General features: G+C 54.3%; 8 protein-coding genes across 8 annotated transcripts; 4 read left to right on the top strand and 4 right to left on the bottom strand.

The window, feature by feature from the left end:
• The first annotated feature begins 424 nt into the window (after positions 1-424).
• LAESUDRAFT_722381 (uncharacterized protein) lies at positions 425-2,353 on the top strand. The gene has a single exon (XM_040908199.1). It carries the CDS (start codon positions 921-923, stop codon positions 2,184-2,186), a length of 1,266 nt encoding a protein of 421 aa, XP_040767943.1. The 5' UTR covers positions 425-920; the 3' UTR covers positions 2,187-2,353.
• A 727-nt stretch (positions 2,354-3,080) lies between these two features.
• On the bottom strand, positions 3,081-3,602 carry LAESUDRAFT_722379 (uncharacterized protein). The gene has a single exon (XM_040908198.1). It carries the CDS (start codon positions 3,560-3,562, stop codon positions 3,215-3,217), a length of 348 nt encoding a protein of 115 aa, XP_040767942.1. The 5' UTR covers positions 3,563-3,602; the 3' UTR covers positions 3,081-3,214.
• Positions 3,603-5,018: 1,416 nt separating this feature from the next.
• On the top strand, positions 5,019-6,119 carry LAESUDRAFT_645915 (SRF-like protein; the record flags this gene model as incomplete). Its single annotated transcript, XM_040903949.1, has 5 exons — positions 5,019-5,054; positions 5,153-5,185; positions 5,292-5,367; positions 5,425-5,504; positions 5,574-6,119. The coding sequence occupies 5 exons, from the start codon at positions 5,019-5,021 to the stop codon at positions 6,117-6,119; spliced, it is 771 nt and encodes a 256-aa protein (XP_040767941.1).
• Positions 6,120-8,632: 2,513 nt separating this feature from the next.
• On the bottom strand, positions 8,633-9,805 carry LAESUDRAFT_694863 (uncharacterized protein). Its single transcript, XM_040906218.1, has 3 exons — positions 9,327-9,805; positions 9,142-9,277; positions 8,633-9,080 (listed from the first exon to the last, which is right to left on the bottom strand). The coding sequence occupies exons 1-3, from the start codon at positions 9,408-9,410 to the stop codon at positions 8,758-8,760; spliced, it is 543 nt and encodes a 180-aa protein (XP_040767940.1). The 5' UTR covers positions 9,411-9,805; the 3' UTR covers positions 8,633-8,757.
• A 66-nt stretch (positions 9,806-9,871) lies between these two features.
• On the top strand, positions 9,872-11,377 carry LAESUDRAFT_476330 (uncharacterized protein). Its single transcript, XM_040902617.1, has 4 exons — positions 9,872-10,175; positions 10,230-10,836; positions 10,894-11,036; positions 11,090-11,377. Exons 1-3 carry the CDS (start codon positions 9,909-9,911, stop codon positions 11,034-11,036), a joined length of 1,017 nt encoding a protein of 338 aa, XP_040767939.1. The 5' UTR covers positions 9,872-9,908; the 3' UTR covers positions 11,090-11,377.
• Positions 11,378-11,483: 106 nt separating this feature from the next.
• On the bottom strand, positions 11,484-13,943 carry LAESUDRAFT_476304 (MFS general substrate transporter). Its single transcript, XM_040902616.1, has 13 exons — positions 13,840-13,943; positions 13,520-13,786; positions 13,411-13,458; positions 13,301-13,356; positions 13,225-13,246; positions 12,997-13,164; positions 12,761-12,915; positions 12,642-12,705; positions 12,457-12,582; positions 12,269-12,401; positions 12,107-12,215; positions 11,863-12,050; positions 11,484-11,805 (listed from the first exon to the last, which is right to left on the bottom strand). The coding sequence occupies exons 2-13, from the start codon at positions 13,775-13,777 to the stop codon at positions 11,723-11,725; spliced, it is 1,410 nt and encodes a 469-aa protein (XP_040767938.1). The 5' UTR covers positions 13,778-13,786; positions 13,840-13,943; the 3' UTR covers positions 11,484-11,722.
• Positions 13,944-14,215: 272 nt separating this feature from the next.
• On the bottom strand, positions 14,216-15,030 carry LAESUDRAFT_476298 (uncharacterized protein). Its single transcript, XM_040902615.1, has 3 exons — positions 14,799-15,030; positions 14,714-14,739; positions 14,216-14,660 (listed from the first exon to the last, which is right to left on the bottom strand). The coding sequence occupies exons 1-3, from the start codon at positions 14,847-14,849 to the stop codon at positions 14,291-14,293; spliced, it is 447 nt and encodes a 148-aa protein (XP_040767937.1). The 5' UTR covers positions 14,850-15,030; the 3' UTR covers positions 14,216-14,290.
• Positions 15,031-15,976: 946 nt separating this feature from the next.
• Positions 15,977-17,844, top strand: LAESUDRAFT_756380 (uncharacterized protein; the record flags this gene model as incomplete). Its single annotated transcript, XM_040912167.1, has 4 exons — positions 15,977-16,172; positions 16,235-16,313; positions 16,365-17,401; positions 17,462-17,844. 4 exons carry the CDS (start codon positions 15,977-15,979, stop codon positions 17,842-17,844), a joined length of 1,695 nt encoding a protein of 564 aa, XP_040767936.1.
• Positions 17,845-18,004: the final 160 nt, after the last annotated feature.

The raw sequence follows: 18,004 nt of genomic DNA, 5'->3' as shown, positions 1-18,004 counted from the left end.
CGTATGTTTTTGACTCTGACGTAGCGTGACATATGGATGTGACGTATCGTTACAAAACGTGACATAGTCACGGGTCTTGTCGCACTTTGCATACTGGAGGCCCGAAAGTTGGCATATTTCAGGCTCATTTTGGAAGATTTTTGCGACACTCCTATATAGGAGTTGCCCGGGTCCTATTCAAGTTGATCATGGACGTACAAAGGCGCTGGGCCACGCGCGTCGGAGACGATCACGTGGTATATACCCTCAAACAAGCGCCCATTGCTTGTTACAACGTTCAGGTGGGTTTGCAAGTTACATTCTGGTATGATGATCCTGTTAACGACTTGCAGTTGAATCCGCGAGACTTCTGTCAGAATACTGATGACAATATGCGAAAAGCTGGTATCTTCATCGGCGTACTAGGCCTCCAGATCAGAGCAACCTCGAAACGCGTCGGGAAGCGCGCAATCAAAACCTCACGTACAGCCACCACATCTTTTCATTAATATGTGACGATTATACCACATATCGCCATGGCACTCTGTTGAGCTTATCGACCGCTGTTTTCTAACACTGGACTGCTATCGTCATCTTCTCATCTAGCAATGTCAGCTTTCAAAGCAATTTATGATCAGCCGATCGCTAGCATCAAAGGAATAACTTTGGACATGTCTGCATACACGACTCCACGCAGATTTCGCCTCATAGACTGTACACAACTGGTACAGGAAGCGAGACTGCGCATCCATGAATGTCAGGACATCTCGACCGATATCCCGTACGCGGCAATCTCGTACGTCTGGCGAGGCAATCCCATCGATGCTGCACATCCTGCCGACAATGAGGGTACATTCGCGGTCAAGGGCGCGGAAGACGGTGACCCGATCAGTATCAGTGTGCTCAAGCACGCGTGCAAGGCGGCACTGCAGTCTAATGCAATGTACATCTGGCTCGACAGGCTTTGTCTCATGCAAACGAGTCGCGACGACAAGGCATGGCAGATCGCGAGGATGCACAACGTATATCGCCTGTGCGAAATATGCATCATCCTCCCTGGGGGGATCCAGCGCCTGGTCGGCTTAGACGAGGAGACTGCGTGGATCCACCGCGCGTGGACGTTGCAGGAGGTTCTGCTCCCGAAGCAGGCCGTCGTCCTTTACGCATGGAAGCTTGGCTCGGGGTCATGGGAATACCCATCGCCCACGGAATGCGTCGTTACGGAAGTCATCCCAGAACAATCTGCGGTGTCCCCCGTCGTCGACGTCCTCGAGGCCTCGATCGGCTCGCTCTGCTACGGCCGCTTCGCGAGGGGGGACGATCTCTGGACGCGCTGGCCCGCCATATTTCGCAGCACCGTCTCCAAAGGCGAGTCCACCGCGCGGGCTGGTCTCGCACAGGTCATCAGCCTGCTCGCCTCGTTGGACCTCGTCGACGACGACGCAAGGGAGCAAGCGGTCTGGCGCTGCGCGCTGATGCGCACGTCCTCGCGCCCGGTCGACATGGTGTTCAGCATCATGGGTTTGTTTGGTGTCGAATTGGACGCGCGTGCGTTCGGCAAGGACGACCGCCTCGGTGCGACTATCGCGCTCGCGCAGAGGATCCTGAAGAAAGGAGGCACATCCAGCTGGCTCGCGGTCTCGTTCTACCTCGCACCGTGCAAGCAGCTGTCATCCTTCCCTGAATTCCCACGGACGAGCGTCGAGGGGTGCGCATATGTAGAGACGGATCGGGGCGTGCGCGAGGTGGCGGCGCTTGTCGGCGGCGAATACGACGTGGGATGGTCGCTCGAGGGTGTGCCAACGGGTCGGATGGACGACCGGGGATACCTCAAGCTGAACGCCAAGGCGGCGCCGATAGTCCCCACCGGCCAGCGGCAGGAGGGATTCAAGGGCGGGATAGACAACATGTGGGCAGGGAAGGCGCTCGTTGACATAGATGGGGCGGTCTGGCGCGTGGTAGGCGAATCTGAGGAGAGCAGCCTGGGTCCGCGTCGGTTTGCTGTGTTTATTGGGACGCAGGAGGCATTCCCGCTGCGCAGCCAGTCAAGATGGCATGCGGGGTGGGGAGTGCGCGCGATTTTGGTGGAGGAGCATGCGCCGGGGAGATTCCATAGGACGTCATGTTTCATGCTGGGCGATGTCTTCAATGCTGTCGTAGATGGTTGGAAGACGCATGCGATTGCGATTGGGGGCCCAGAGGACTAGGTACGGAGAGGTGACTGTTCATCTGAATTTTCTGCAGGTTACCTATGGATGCATTCACTCGGTACAGGTCACGTTGATATCCTGTTTGTTGGCGAAAAATTCAATCAGGCACGTGTGGGGGTGGAATGCACACAACACAAATTTATATTACATATTAGCGGTCACACCGAAAACGTCGCCTCTGCTATGGAATGATACGTCAAAAAAAGGGGGGAGGGGCGCCAACCCCGTAAGTCAGAACAATGTCAGGACCGAGCATGTCGGAGACGAACAAGCGCACCTTCACTAGCGGACAAAAACAAACGCCGCGCCACAACGGCATTCTTTACCGACCGTTTACGGCACATACTTACATACCATCCATGATCGCGATATTGATCGGCGACCTGCGGCCCTGGCGCACCTACGCGGGTTGTTCCGCGCCACGCTCAATACTCAATACACACCGGGAAGCCTGTCCTTCGACCCAGGCCATGAAGCTCGCACATGCGCCGGCAGCGCTAGCGAGAAGTTCTCATTCCATTGAGAGAACGACCCTCTTTCGGATGGCCGCCCCGTTCGAATCCTTGATCATCCGCAGTGCGACTTCACTTCGACAACGGCTGAGTAAAAACACCACGCATGACAATACAGTACAGGAGCGCTGCCATGGAAGGGGGCGCTCCGTGGGAGGGGCCCAGAGAATATTCCGTAGCCGGCGAGTGGCGATCCGCGTGCTGGATAACGCGGAGAGTTCCATACGGTGATCACATCGCATCGTCCGCCCGCACAGTGTGGAGGGACCGTGCGGGGAATAATCAATACTCGGAGACTTGATGGTCGGCCGAGATTTACCTCGCCATCCAGGAATGGTTTGGCATCATCTGAGAGGAGGTATATTTTGAGATGAGATATATTTACGGCGCCCGAACCGCCTGTGCTCTATAATACACACCCCATGTGCCTGGTGGCGATCACCGCTTCTGCTCCTTCGCGAAGGGCCATAGCAGGCTCGCGGGAGGATGATTACTGTGTCTCTTCAAACGTGTCTATGGATCCGGCCCTGCCCGGGGGGAAACATCGTTCGGTCGGCGAACCCCGCCTGTGCAGCATCCCAGAAGGACGTTTTCGTACGAAATGTCTGCCCCCATAGAAATGTCAACGAACGGCTGCGCAGAAGGGAACCGACGGGATGCCACCGCAACGCAGTGGATTGTTACGCTCATCTTACTCTTCCCGCCTGCTTCTTCGCGTAACGGTGGAACAGCCGCCGACGAGTGCCTGAACTTGTTTTCACCAGGCGGCGTAAAAAGGCCTGCGTCGTCAACGTTGGTAATTGAGTGTAGCGCGAGTGAGGAAAAAGCTTGCCAAATCCAGAACTGGAAAAAAAAGATCATGGACTTGAGCAAAGATCGATGGTCATGCAATGATTTATGGGCGGCCTTGTAGATAATAATCGGCTGAACGACAGCTGGAACCCCAAAATCACCAACGGCGGAATTCAACGCCTGCTGCAACGTACACGAGAGCGATGCAATCTCGGCAATTTATATCTCCCGCGGTTGGGTACCGACCACGCGTTACCGCCGCTTCTTCGCGAAACAGGCGGCCTTGCAACGTGCTCCTATCGGACGGCGGCCAGAGCCGTCCAGCGTGCGGCCAAAATCGCGCGAAGCGCCTTCCAGCGCTGCTCCGAGAGGCCGGACCGAGGAAGAAGGGTGATATCATGGCTGTCGAGAAGTGCGAGGCAGTGCTCTCGGATCTTAGTCGCAGTTGGAACGTGGGATGGTATGCCATAAGTCCCATATCGGATGACCAGTTATTACCAAAATTCGCTCGGAGGTTGAGTGGGTCCTGCTTCATCGTCGTCGAGGGTGAGACAAACTTTGCGCGATGTGTCGGACGAATGGTATTGCAGCGGACATGAAACTTTCGAATATCACGCCCGCTACGCGTAGAGAAGATAACGAAAGTGAGCACAAGACACATCGCTTTGTCTATAGGTAAGGTACGCGAGAGAAGGCTCGTCGTTCACAGGCGCCGAACGCTAGCTGACATAATGGAGGTATTTGCCGAATGGAGATGCAAGACGCCGGGGATCAGGCACGCATCGCCGCCGCGTCGTCGGTTACAAGCCGGCCGCGATCAAAATATTTATTCTCGTTCCCGCCCCTGGGCCACCGGTAGATAGCCAAAACAGGAAATTAATTTACGGACGAAGTGTGCGTGGTTTCCAGCGTGCCGGCTCGAGGCGAGCACGTCAGACGGACGCCGGCAGGGCAAGGGAGACATGACACAAAAGACCGGCCGGGAAGACGTTTCAAGCGAACAGCAGAGGCGGTCGGCCGTCATCTGAGCTGTAGCTGATCGCGAAGTGGGAACGCCAAGGGAACGAGCGGGACATGTAGCAGCGTCGAGGGCCGAGGATGTGTGTGAGTAATGGGGAAAGGGCAGTGGGAATGGGCGAAGCAGGCCCGCGGGGTGATGCGGCGCGCAGGCGGCGACGAGATTTACGGCATTGGGTGGTAATGGGAAGTATGTGAGTGGGTGGGAGGAGGCGAGAGCGCTGTTGTGGGCGGGGAGGTGAGCATGGGAAGGAGAGAGACGTCGAGGCTGCGGAGAAACGGCACGACGGCTGGGAAGAGTGGACAGGCGCCGCATAGGAGCCCCGCGACGGCGTTTGCAGTTGTTGTGGCCTGACCCCCCTCGGCGCGCGCCGTGCGCTCTCCCAGCCGAGTGCCCTTCAAGTGCCCCGCATCCCCTCCTCCTCCCCATCCCCGTCTCCCCGCCCAGCCAGCCAAGCGCACGCACACGTCGCCAGCCGACGCCCACCACCCGGCACCACCGCCCGCGATGGGGAGAAGAAAGATCGAAATCCAGCCCATTACGGTGCGTCCGCCGTTGCGCCCTCCTATTATAGCGGCGGCGCTGCCCAGCACGCCCTGCTATTCTTCGCATTCGCTTACAACCCCGCTCGCCATTCATAGCACGAACGCAATCGCTCTGTCACATTTCTGAAGGTTGGTGCCTATTTTTGCATCCATTCTCTTGGCATTCTCGTGTTTACTAAACCGGGCCTCCTCATCCATCTCCCCACCCAATCTTGCCCCGACCATCGCACTCCAGCGCAAGAATGGCCTCTTCAAAAAGGCGTACGAGCTCGGCGTCCTCTGCTCCGTCGACGTCGCCGTCATCATCTTCGGTGCGCCAGCTCATCACTCCCAGCGAGCACTCTGCTCACCACCCCACCGGCCCGCAGAGGAGCGGCCGGGACACCATGTCAAGCTCTATCAATACTGCTCGACCGATGTGAACAGCATGGTCCAGCGCCATTTACGCGTGCGTCCTTTCCATCTCCTCCCCATCTCCGCTTACCGATGAGCGCCGATCGCACTGCCGCCTCCACAGTTTGATGGCGAGAAGGACACACGGGTACCTTCAGACTTCAACAACAAGCAGGCGGAAGAAGCCGCCGATGACGACGATGAGGCCGACGACGACTCACCCAAGCGTCAGAACGTGTCCGGCACCAGCAAGACCGGCGCAGGAAAAGTAAAGTCGGAGGGCAGCAGCAACGGTACCGTGCCCATCCGTCCCGTGCCTACGAGCACAAACGAGTCGTCCATGACGATCGACGTACGCTCCCCACGCTTACATCGATGCCAGCTCATCGACTCACACGCGCTTGTTCCTATCTCACACAGCTCGAGTACCGCACCCGCGTGTCGCCAACCTCCACGCCAACCTCCACGCTCCCTGTCTCCGGCGAGCGGCACACCGCTCTCCGCGCCGCTCCCGGCATGCACAAGCGCCCGCGCCTTGACGACGGCGCCCAAACGCCCTCGATGCAGCTCCCGCCGTCGTACCCGTACCGCCTCGAACTTGACATGTCGCAATACCCCGTGCAGAGCCACATTACGCCGCTACCTTCGCTGCCGCCAGCGCACGGCGTGACCCATCCCTCGCTGCAGTACCCACACACGCACGTGCCGTCCGTGACGGGTATGATGGGCGGTGGCGGCAGTGGGGCCGGATTCTTGCCGCAGCTCCCACAGGCCCCGTTTGACCTGTCCGCGCACCAGGGCGGACCGCCGCCGACGCTGCGCTCGGTGTCGTTCTCCCCCGGGTCGTATGCATCGCAGGGCATGTATCGGACGCAACCGCAGATGCAGATGCAAGGTGCGGCCGGGATGGCGGTGGAGCTGCTAGAGGGAGCAGGAGCACAGGGCGGCGCGCAACAATTTGCGCCGTTTGATTGGCCAGTGCATAATGCGCAGTCGCAGGAGAGTTGTGCGTGTTTTGCGATACTTTGTTCGTCGTCATCGTTGCTGACTGGATGCCTTGACTGCAGCTCACCCGTCGTCGGCCACGGAGAGCAGCAGCAACTGGTTCGACTTCCTATCTGGTGGGACGAACACATCCAGCGCGCAGGCGAGCAACCTCTTCCCCTCGCACGCACGCGGCAGCCTCAGCAGTAGAAGCTTCGCAGAGTCGCCGGGGGCGGGGCTTAAGCGTGTGCGGGAGGAGGACGCGGGGAGCATGAGTATGAACAGCGACATCGGCGGCGATGGGAATGACAAGCCCGGCGGCGGGGGCATGGAGCGCAGGAGTGTGAGCGTGCACACGCCGCCGAGTTAAAGCGGGTTGGGAGGGTGAGTCTTGAGCCTGGACGTTCTGCCGTTGGCTCGAGCGGACTTGGTTAGGTAGGACTTGGTGTGCTGCGTGCTGCGTGAGTATCATAGATGTACCTAGTTGTTGTTGTGAGTGCTAGGATGGACTCCCGCTTGGTTATGTCGTGCCTCGAGCTTTAGTCGATGGACACCCAGTGACGATCAGATACATATGATTCGTCTGTAGTCATCAAATTGAAAAGTTGGGTTGTACGATTATGGTCGACATGCAACGTCTAGCGCTCCTCCGACCGCTCTGCTCAATATATAGTCTTTTCTTTTTATTGGCAGCGTTCATAAGTACTTGGTTGATTGTGTGCGAATGATCTGCAGGATGATGATGGCTGATAATCACCGCAGACATGAAGCAATTTGCACACGTGGCAAATGCTTAGCAAATGTCGACAGGTTTTTTGCCCTTGTGATCTCAATTTGCTATGGTTCCTTCCCGCATTCCATACTAAGTATTTGCATATAATATTTTAGAGGCAGGAATTTAAAATCATATATTTTAAGAAATGACACCATTTTCAAACTCACCAAATACATTTAGAATTTGAGTGCTGTTGAATGTAATCATACATTTTTGAATTCCAAACTATCACATGTATAAAATACCCAGTAGCAGATGAAGGTGTAGTTATGCCTTCATTCTACTTCCTTACTGAAGTCATTCTAACCAAGATTACTAGAATGAAGGTCATTCACCATATTTACATGTTCATCTGCTACTGGGTTTTTTTTATACGTGTGATAGTTTGGAATTCAAAAATGTATGATTACATTCAACAGCACTCAAATTCTAAATGTATTTGGTGAGTTTGAAAATGGTGTCATTTCTTAAAATATATGATTTTAAATTCCTGCCTCTAAAATATTATATGCAAATACTTAGTATGGAATGCGGGAAGGAACCATAGCAAATTGAGATCACAAAGGCAAAAAACCTGTCGACATTTGCTAAGCATTTGCCATGTGCGCAAATCGCTTCATGTCTGCGGTGAATGGATATGGTCGTGAGGCGACGCGTCACGCCACGTGACGAGAGAACGCGCGCGTTTCACGCGGCAAACGAGATCAGGAGCTTCCAACTGCGGAGCGTACGCCCTCGTCAGCCTCAGTCGAGAGGGGGCCCCAGGTGTAGTACTCACAGCAGACTTGATCTGGCTGGCTGTTCCTGCGCAGTGCCCTGGGAGTCTTCTGGGAGAGCCTGATAGGGTCCGCTCAATGCATGGCCGTGATCACAGGGACGTACCGGCTCGCGGCGGGAACGCAGTGGTTCTGACAGGCCCAATCTCGCTCGGTATCTCCGGTGCTTCCATGGCCAACAAGACTGGGTCTATTACAGCACTGAGGTCACCGACAGAGTCTGATAGAGTCATTATACGAGATTAAGCTAGCGATAAAAAGAACGAAGCAGCAGGGGAGGAGGTAGAGGTAGCCGACGACGTCGAGAGACAGGGGGCGGCAGACGCGCCCTGCGGGGCATGTGACCGTGTCTCTACCAGATGAGGCAATGCCCTGTGCTTGGGGGAGAACACGCCAAGTCACAGCGCGGCTGTGAACCCCGTGCCAGTTCACACGGCGAAAACGTGAACCGCACCGGCGGAGTTTTCTTGGGATTTTGAGTTCTCAAGAAAAGTATTGCAGACGACAAAATATTTTGTGGCATTGTTTATGTGTCGACAGTTCAAATTTTGACTTGGTTCAAGTCTGGATGACTTACATTTCTGATCATATTGATATGTCCGCCCACTCAAAAGGAAGAAGAATGGAAGGACTGTTGTATTCGATTCTAATGTATCAAAGTTCATTTCAAATGGTCTAGCGGAGAACAGGTGAAAACTTCTACTACATGTTGATTTCTATGCTGTAAGGACTTTTCGCCGCGACAAAATGACAAATCTCCCAATGTTATGAGCCTATCGTGCGATGGGCAGTGCTTCCATGGCTTCCCATTCGTCCCCGCGCACCACACCCCTCAGGCCAGCTACTAGTTGCTCGTCCCCAACGAATCTGTCCCTGTACTTGCGTACACACTGCAGCAGCTCCGGCTTATCCTTACCGCGATAGTTGTCGAAGTCGATGTAGAGGTTATGGTCAAGGAGCCAACGGACCATGAAACGGAGGTCTCGCTCGTCATTGGTATATTTCAGTTTGGTCCTTGGTCGCGTCGAGTCGCAAATCATGCACCAGCGCTTCAGCTTTGTCAGGATGAGGACCGACGGGTGGAGGATAGGTAACTCTAAGGACGACCACATTATAGTCATAGTGCCATACAGAGGCAATGAACTCACGCGTTTGACCGTCCTTCGTCGTGGCAGTATAAATGGGCTCAGCAGCGACAGGTAATCCCAGCGAGCCTGTAGGCAGCGTCTCAATGACCACGCTGGTCTTACTGCTTCTGACAGGGTCACCATTTTTCACGTCAGGACCTGGATCCTGGAGCATCCTCAGCTCGTCACATTGACGACTAAAATTACAGACCGACCTGAATGAAATAGAACTTGATGCCAATCTCGGCGAACTGTCTATCGACGGTGCTGATCTGCTCTCGCAGCAGGCGCACGTCCATCGAGGCGCGGACCTCAAGGAGTCAATATCGTGCTGAAGCAAAGCATAATGAAGTAAGCAAGCATCGGTGCGTCAGACCCATGCCCTTGTACTTATATCGGTAGGCCTTTGACTGCCCAACAGGGACCAAGCAAAACCACCTATGAAGGCATGCGGACACTCCAAATTGCGCAGGTGGCTTGAGAGAACGAGAGCGGCACGGGAATGATCCTTGTGAAATTTCGAGATGGATATGAGTAAACGGGCCTTGGGTAGCGCAATATGGTTTTCATTGTCTGCCGCATTTGCCTCTAGCGATAACGCCCCAGGAGTATTGATAGACTCGTAATTAGAATCACTCTGAGCGTCGGCCATGAGTAAGTGAGGTAAGTCTGAGGCATAGGCATCATCATCCACAGTGTGTGACTCGTAAGCAACCGTGATGTGACACATATTCGTGACGCCCTGCGATCCCATTGTGGCATTCTTGCTTCCCTGCCTCACACCATCACTATGTACGATGTACGACGCACACCCATCCGACGTGCAGCCTGTACAAGTCTACAGAGCTGAGCTTGTCAATGATTTTATTGTTCGTGCCGCGGGCTTAGATCCCTCCCGTCACTCTGATACGGAGCTGCTGCCGCCTCCGCCTACACCGCTCTTCAATCAAGAACCAGAGGAGCTAGTCGACATGGCCCTCGCTAGGTTGCAGGGTGCAGATTTGAGACCAGTGGAGTGGAATGGGCTTCTGTACAGACGGATGGGCGTCCCTGTTCTGATAAAAGTATGTGTTGTGTGGTCTGATCTGTCATCTGCTGCTGACGAGATTTGGGTGTAGGATTTTGCTTTCATTCTGCCGGACAACTCTATAGAATATGCCTCCAAGATCTTGACTGATATGGGTCTCCCACGAGCACAGAAATCCTGCTCCCTCTCGTGGACTGAAGGCGATTTCCACACGAGAGGGGTGTTTCATCGAGTCACTCGGGAGACCTCTCCGGTTGCTGTCCAGCACATCGTACTTTACCCTGCGTCATTCGCCGAGATCTCGGTACATTCCCTGTTGGTAACGTCTGCGCCTTCGATTCTCGGCGTCGACAGTCCCCGCACCCCAAACTATCTCGTCCCGCAGCCCTCGGCAATCTATGCATCGCTGGTGCGTATGATGCAGCGGTATCCCCGCCAGTGCTCTACACGATGTCGTCTCAACTCAGACCTATCCCAACTCGTTGGCTATGACCTCCTTTGTCTAGAAGATGACTTTATCGACCCGCACGACGAGGAACAATGGCAGAAGTTGGGTATGGACCGGAGGATAGAACAGGCAGTGTGCGAGCTCAGGGGCTGGATATGGGAACCTGGCGAGGAGTGGATAGTAGACGCGTTGGAGGCTGCGGTCAGAGGTTCTGCGGAAATCGACTTTCTACCTTGCGTTCATAGCACTGGTACGTTTGTCTCTTCCAGTATCCGGCTGCGCAGTCTCTGTACTGACCTCTTTACAGCTATCATGTCTCCCAATGTCCGATGTATAGAGATTCCGAATGGCCTTAGTCATTTTCGGGTTATGACGAGCTATTGCAGAGCCTGTGCTTACATCATTATGACCCCCCCCCCCCGCGTTGCCCGTTCCCACGCTTGTAGCTAGGTGAGTGCCGCCAGCAGGGAGCCTCTGTCTTTTGTCTAACCGGAGCTCCGGAGGCTATCCGTCGTACCTGACACACAGTGGGACCTGCGCAGGGACTTCGTGATCGGGAGGGAGCGCCTGCAGCAGGTCGAGATCACGAACATCCTCGCATTCTTGGAGCCGACATTTTTACGCCCCAACTGCCAGACCTCCACTGACGCGACGACCATCTTGAACACTTCGAGGAAAGGTCTACGCAAGATTCTTGATCCCGAACCGTACCATCAGTGGTTCAAGGAGGGCAGGAAGAACGTCTGGAGCCACTTGCCTGGGCTGTTTGGTCTTACCAACTGGGGAAACCCTCAGAGCCAGAGATGGCATTACGCAGTGATTTTACCGAGGTTCTCTTGATGCTGATGGATGAAGAGTATGCACTCGCTTTCATAAAAGCATCCTTGATGAACACATGCTAGGTCGCCTGTGATCGCATCCTTGAACTGCTGTTGCATCCTGACCCCGTCTCGCACTAGCTATATGCAAAATTGACGTCTATCATGAGGTCATGTAAAGTACGTGAACCGTTCACTCATGGCTCCAGGTCGTCTAGTATTCTATGGGTTCATGAGCAAATCATGGTGGTAAAATTAGATCTTGCGGGAGAAATGTCGATGATGACACATTGAAAAGGACGACTAAGTATCGCGGCATCAACATTTCCCCACCAGCTTGTGGCCGAGCACGAAATATCTCGAAATGATCAGGAGAACCACAGCGACCTCCACTGCACTACCTATACGTATACACGAAGTGTCAACGCGAGCATCTCGAAAATGGACGCTCAACGCACCTGCATAGTAACCCACTGCTTTGTATGAGCCTGTCGCCGTGTAGATTGCGCCAGATATCGGTGGGCCTGCGAGTGCGCCGAGCGCAAGGACAGTGAAGGACATCCCAATACGCGTCCCGACGTCCCATCGCTCGCCCATGCTGACGATCGGCGGTGCGAGCAGAGAAGCATAGATTCCTGAGGACATGCTGATGGCGTAAGGGCATCAGAGATGTTCAGATGCCGAGACAAGTGGTAGACGTACCCATAGAGGATCGCAATGACCACGTACCCGGCTATTGAGCCAGAGAATGGCCATGCGTACGTCATGATGCCTGCAACGCAGGTTGCGGGCGTGATGACGTTGAGCGGTCCTGGGCGAGACAGTCAGGATCCGCGGACGCTCATATGAAACATGAATACTCACCCCAGCGGTCGGCCATGAAGCCACCGACGATTCGGCCAAATAATGATCCCACGTTCGCGATGGGGAGAAGATAGAACGAGAAACTGGTCGGTATGCCCGAGTCGGAGGCGCTGACGTCTATGTACGTAAGGACCTAATCGTCGCCAGATCAGTATGGCATAAGGTGGTTTTGCCGATGAGCAACCCACAGTGTACAGCCCGAGGAAGCTGGCAAAGCTTGCGGCCGTGTAGAATGAGTATGCGGGATTCTTGAATGCACGCGGGTTGATGAACGGTCCCTGGTTGGGTTTGGGAGGCAGCCGTCGCTCTGTCGTCTGCGAGCTCATATCAGGTCTTGATAGCAGGGTGGGGAGAAAACCTGCAAGACTCTCACCAGATTGCAAATGCCGAGTAGGAGTACGAGGATGAATCCGACGATGCGCATCGTCCACTTGAAGCTATGCTCAACGGTCAATAATGACGTTACCGATATTGGATTGACTGTAGACGTACCCGACTTCGTCGATCAGGTTGCGCACTGCAATAGGGAAGATCGTCCCTCCCAAGCTCGACCCCGTAGCCGTCAAGCCATAAGCAACGCCCAGCTTCTTATGGAACCAATGCGGCAGGATGCCTAGTGTCGGCCCAAAGATCGCACCGCAAGCAAGCTGCATCGTGCGATGTACAATGTGAGAATTTGGAATGTAGAACTAGAACTAATAGATGTTCGAAGTTAAATCTGTGCTCACTCCCACTGCGATACCTTGGCAGAGGATGAGCTGCCAGAACTGTGTGCATTCTGCAACGAGAAAGGTAGCAGTGACAAGCAGAGAGGATGCTCCCAGCAAAGGAAGCTTGAAGTAGCCCATATCGAACAACCTTCCAAACACGAGGCCGGGTATGAAGACGAGTGCATACTATTATCGTTGTGTTAGAACGATCCTCATGGTTGAATTGGTTCTATGGCGGCTGCTCACCTGCACTGAGCCTATCCATGCGCTGGCAACATCATATGTCAGGGTGTTTTCGAGATACTGAGCAGAGCAAACTTACATTGTTGAAGGAGGTGTGTCCGGGAGCATAGTTTCCTCATAGTAGGCTTGGAAGACCTGAATTTGAACGCATACATGAGTAGGAAAGCATACATCAAAAACGTTACTCACACCCCATGCGTTGACGTAGCCGAAGGTGGCCATGATACCGCATCCGACCTAGTCATACCTTGAGTTCAGAAACATACTTCGACGCGGGGGGGCACTGGAATAGACGTACGCCAAGAGCCACAAGCCATGCTCGAGTCCCGCCATCGGGATAGGTAATAGGCGATGGTTCACCGCTGATTTCCTCCGGCTCGAAACCCTCCTCGGCTTTCAATTTGCTGACCCCCGCATTACCGGACCCCAGGTTCTCCGCAGATCCGTGGATGGTAGAACACGCTCGGTATCGGTCCTCCAAATCCTCCAGAACCTCCGACATAGTCGATGCAGGCTCCATGCCATGCGACTCTTGAACAGTCATCTCTGCGGGCATACCGATAACCTGGAGGACTGTCAGCCACCGACGGCCACCCAATGAGCCGGGAGGGTACCCACCTAACCACCTGCTCGGCGCAGGGCTGTCGTTGCACGAGAAGAGGGAAATATTCGTCTGCTGTACATTTTTACCGGCAGCGGATGGCTGGACTTTTGTAGAGCGGCAGACCCGCGATGCCGTTGGTTCAAATTCTTCCACTCTTGACGCCGAAGTCACACCAACTGATAGACGGGCGTCACATGGATTGCTTGCGCGCGGTAAAACAACTCGCCCCAGGAACGCAGGGTTAGCGCAGGCCCCGTATCATTCGTCCAAGAGGTGCTTTCACTGCGAAAACAACTATGGCGAGCGCAATGCTGAACTAGCTCTGGCATTGGGAAAACGTCTGCCTGCTATGTACATGATCCGTCCTAACGGTCGAGCGGATTGTCTTTTTTCCCATAAGTGCGGGCTCCGTGCCGCTCATCACGGGCTCACTTTGAAACAACAGCAGGCGAAGCCAGCAATGCATCAGCTGCCCCGCGCCAGTCTCCTCCGTGCGTGGCTTCGAGAAGAGGAACAGAAATGACTCGGTATGTGTAGAATGTAAAGCGTGTCCAGCATGCAGTGGCCACCTGAATAGACAGATGAAATCGCGCTTCGCGCGAATTGTTTCGGCAAGGCCTTCACGACAAATTTTCGGCCGATCAATGGTACCGCCGGTCTGTCAGAGAACTTGCCAAGCGTGAGTAACGTACGTAGATCAATAGCTGAGGCGATCCGCACGCTCTTGCATAGTGTCCTTTCGTCACCTACGGGCCGGTTCCGATGACTCGTCACTTGGAGCAACCCATCACGCAGCAACGACCGAGGACAAGATACACACGCTGTGCAGTCGCCACTTGTATGAGTATTGAATACTGAATGGTTGGGCGGAGCTCAGAATAGACTCACCGAGCGAAGTGTTGCCGTGTAACCAACTGCGAATGTCTTGAAATGTCCAGAATGTCCGATAAGGAGTCAACTCGTCGCACTCAACTGCCAGTGACCAGAGTTGGTGCGTGGCAAACAATGCCACCACAGCCATCATCGTTTCAGGGCGGTATTACGACACGAGCGTTCAATAATTGCAGCACGCAAGAATAAGTTCTTTTCCAGGTGCATGAGGTCGAGGTCTGTTCAGCGGCATCAGTCAGAACACCGACCAAAAGATTGCAAATGCTCGAGCCAGTGGCATGGTCAGTGTATAGGATCATTCAGCACGCCGGACGCGAGTAACGAATGCAGGAACTGCGAAGCGTTGTCGGCCCGATGCCACCGATACCTAGCAATCCCTTGGGGTGCGGGAATAATGGGAAGAATGAGCGGTACGATTGCCAGACAAGGCGACGATAGGGTCACGGAAGCAAGGTCGTCAGAACGAGGCGACACGAATTCTGTGGAGTATCGAGTTAGAAGGGGAGGGTGAATAACTGATTAGTCGCGCCTTTCGATACGACAGGGATTGGGCTCCAAATGGATCAATTGGCTGCCGGAGACCTATGGAATCTGTGTGTCTTGAGACGTTCCTCCCATCCATCGCTTTTTCGGACACAGTGGGCAGCTTCTCATTCAAAGCACGACATTGATTCTGGGAGACAGCGTAAGATCCGTGCGCTATATCAGCGCTGGGCGAAGCATGATGAAACAGAGAAGAAACGTGGGCCCTAAGTACTAGGCAGGCCGCGAATGCAGAGGTGTTCGGAGATCACCAGTGCTTCGACAAGTCTAAGTTAGAGTCTAGGTATGACGTTCAGGTCCAAGAGCCGCTGCAGTGGCAAAATTTTGCGACGTACTCCATAGGAAACATGAAGTGATCCGTATTCTGCGCACTTTTAGTTGGGGTTTCTGTGATGGTTTATTGTGCGAGTGTTCGTCAGAATGAGTGGCCTATCGACGCGTTCCGTCACGACCGCGTCACGTGCACATTCAAGTTCACACGGACGTCAAAAAGTCTATTTGCTTCAATTCGTTCGACCTGATGTACTTACTACTGAACATCCCGTAACAGGCACCTTGGGTGATTTTTTAAAGATATTGTTGGCTCTACGACCCACGGAAAGGCTGCTCCTACCGACGACGCTCTTGCTCGGACTTTCTCTCAATTCGTGTCGCTAAAGGGTCATTGTCGAAGACGTATACCAACCCATCAACGATAACATCACAAGTAGGCCTAACATGGACGAAGTCATTACCAAGCGACTTCACGTCTCCGGATTGACACCAGCCATCACACCAGCGGACCTATCACAACGTTTATCTGGTTTTGGGACAGTGAAAGCACTTGACGGGTTCGGGCTACTCGATGCACTTGGACAACCGCGTAAGTTCGGATATGTCACCCTTGAGACGACAACGAAGAACTTCGGTCGATGTAAGAACGTTGCTCATTCTCTTGTGAAGTAACAATATATACTGAACTGATTTGAACTCCAGGCATGAATTTGCTTGGTGGGGTCACTTACAAAGGCGCAAAGCTGCGCATAGGCGAAGCAAAGCCGGACTTTCGGGAGAGGTGCATTCGATCCGTCATTCATTGGTAAGCCCTCTTTGACTTTTTACACAGAATTGCAAAAGAACATGAAGCCGTCAAGCGCGCTGCCGCTGAGGCAGAAACAGAACATCCGAACAAACGACGCCGTCTGCGCCGCGGCGTACAAGGCGTGTACGCGGAAGATATGTCTCTTGTGACCTCAGAGAACGCATCCTCCCGTCCCGGCTGGAAGGTCACTGCTACGGGACGAATCGTGCATCCCATCACGATGCGCCCCACCCACCCGTTGCCGGAGCCCTTGCCCATTGCAAGGCGCGCTAAGTCTAAGGACAAGGACAAGAAGGAGAGCGGTAGGGAGAAGAGTGCAAAGGCCCCGCCCACGCGGGCTTGGAGGCGGACGATCGACCCGACGAAGTGGGGTTCTCAACATTTGAAGGGGGCATTCTTGGATAGCGGCATACCTGTCCCTATGGTACCTATCAAGGCAGTTCGACCGTTATCGGCCGAAGGCGAGGGCGAGGGAGAGGACGATGGAACCGAGTCTAGTGAGGATGAGGACTCTGAGAGCGGGGAGGAGGGTGGAGCTGGCATTGGCGAGGAAGTCCTGGACGATCAAGAGGAAGACACCCGGCGCAGGAACACAGGCATGATGACCAGCGCAGAGCATCGTCCCCGTTCTCCTTATCAGCAGACGGAAGCATCAGGGGACGATGCGCACCTCGTATCACCTCCACCTCCGGCCATCTCATCTCAGGACAAGTCTCAGCCAATCACTCGCACTGAGTTGCTTGAGGAGAAAGAAAAGTATCTCGGCTTGCTGCGATCACTCTTCGGTGACAAAGATGATGACTGGGGCGGCGAGGAAAGCATCGGTTCAGATGTCGAGATGGATAACATTCAGCCCCAGCCCGAGGAAACTCCGGCAGCACACTTATCCACCGACGATGAGGGGAATGATGAAGAGGTCCAAGCAACGACGGATGCTGCTATGGATCTGGACTTGCCCGTCTTCGCTGAGAATTATGCCGCAGACACGCAGCAGGAGAAACCTGCCGTTCCCGTGCGGAAGACAAACCTGAAGGACCTCTTTGCTCCTCGAGAGGAGGAAGGTACGTGAACGATAATCGTCTTACCAGCTCGCAATGCTGAGCTATGACTGGTCGGGACAGCTGGCTTCTCCCTGCTGGGACATCTCGACGTCGATTTCGAGATTGACGAAGATGTCGACCTCAATTTACACCCGAAGACACAGCCTGCTATGGAAGCACAGCATGAGGTGGCTCCTGCGGTTCCTTCCGCCCTTGCCTTCGACCCCAACCGGCCGATGTTCTTCCCTCTGCCGCCTGAGGAACGAGCGCATGGACTCGTGCGAGATGCTATCGATCCGACGAATTGGCGGAGTTGGTTCTATCGCACGGCTTCTGATGAGGAGATACAGAAGCGGTGGGAGGAGACGAGAAGAGAATTGACGAGCGGGTGGAAGCGGCGCCACCGAGAAGCTGTGAAGAGTCGAAGACGGAGAGGTGGTGGCCCGGGAGAGAACGAGCCATAATGAGCCGTTGGATGTTGGGTTCTACTTGCTGCTATTCATCCTAGATACCTTGCAGTTCTGCGAACAGAGGTAGTTCTGTTCGGATATGTACGCGCTATTGCAGCGTGACCGCGTATACCGATAACGGACTCGTTCGGTTTCGAGCCAACACATGTAGAAC

The sequence above is a fragment of the Laetiporus sulphureus genome, assembly GCF_001632365.1.
Source record: "Laetiporus sulphureus 93-53 unplaced genomic scaffold LAESUscaffold_6, whole genome shotgun sequence".
Lineage (NCBI taxonomy): Eukaryota > Fungi > Basidiomycota > Agaricomycetes > Polyporales > Laetiporaceae > Laetiporus > Laetiporus sulphureus.
This window is presented reverse-complemented; position numbering and strand designations above follow the sequence as displayed.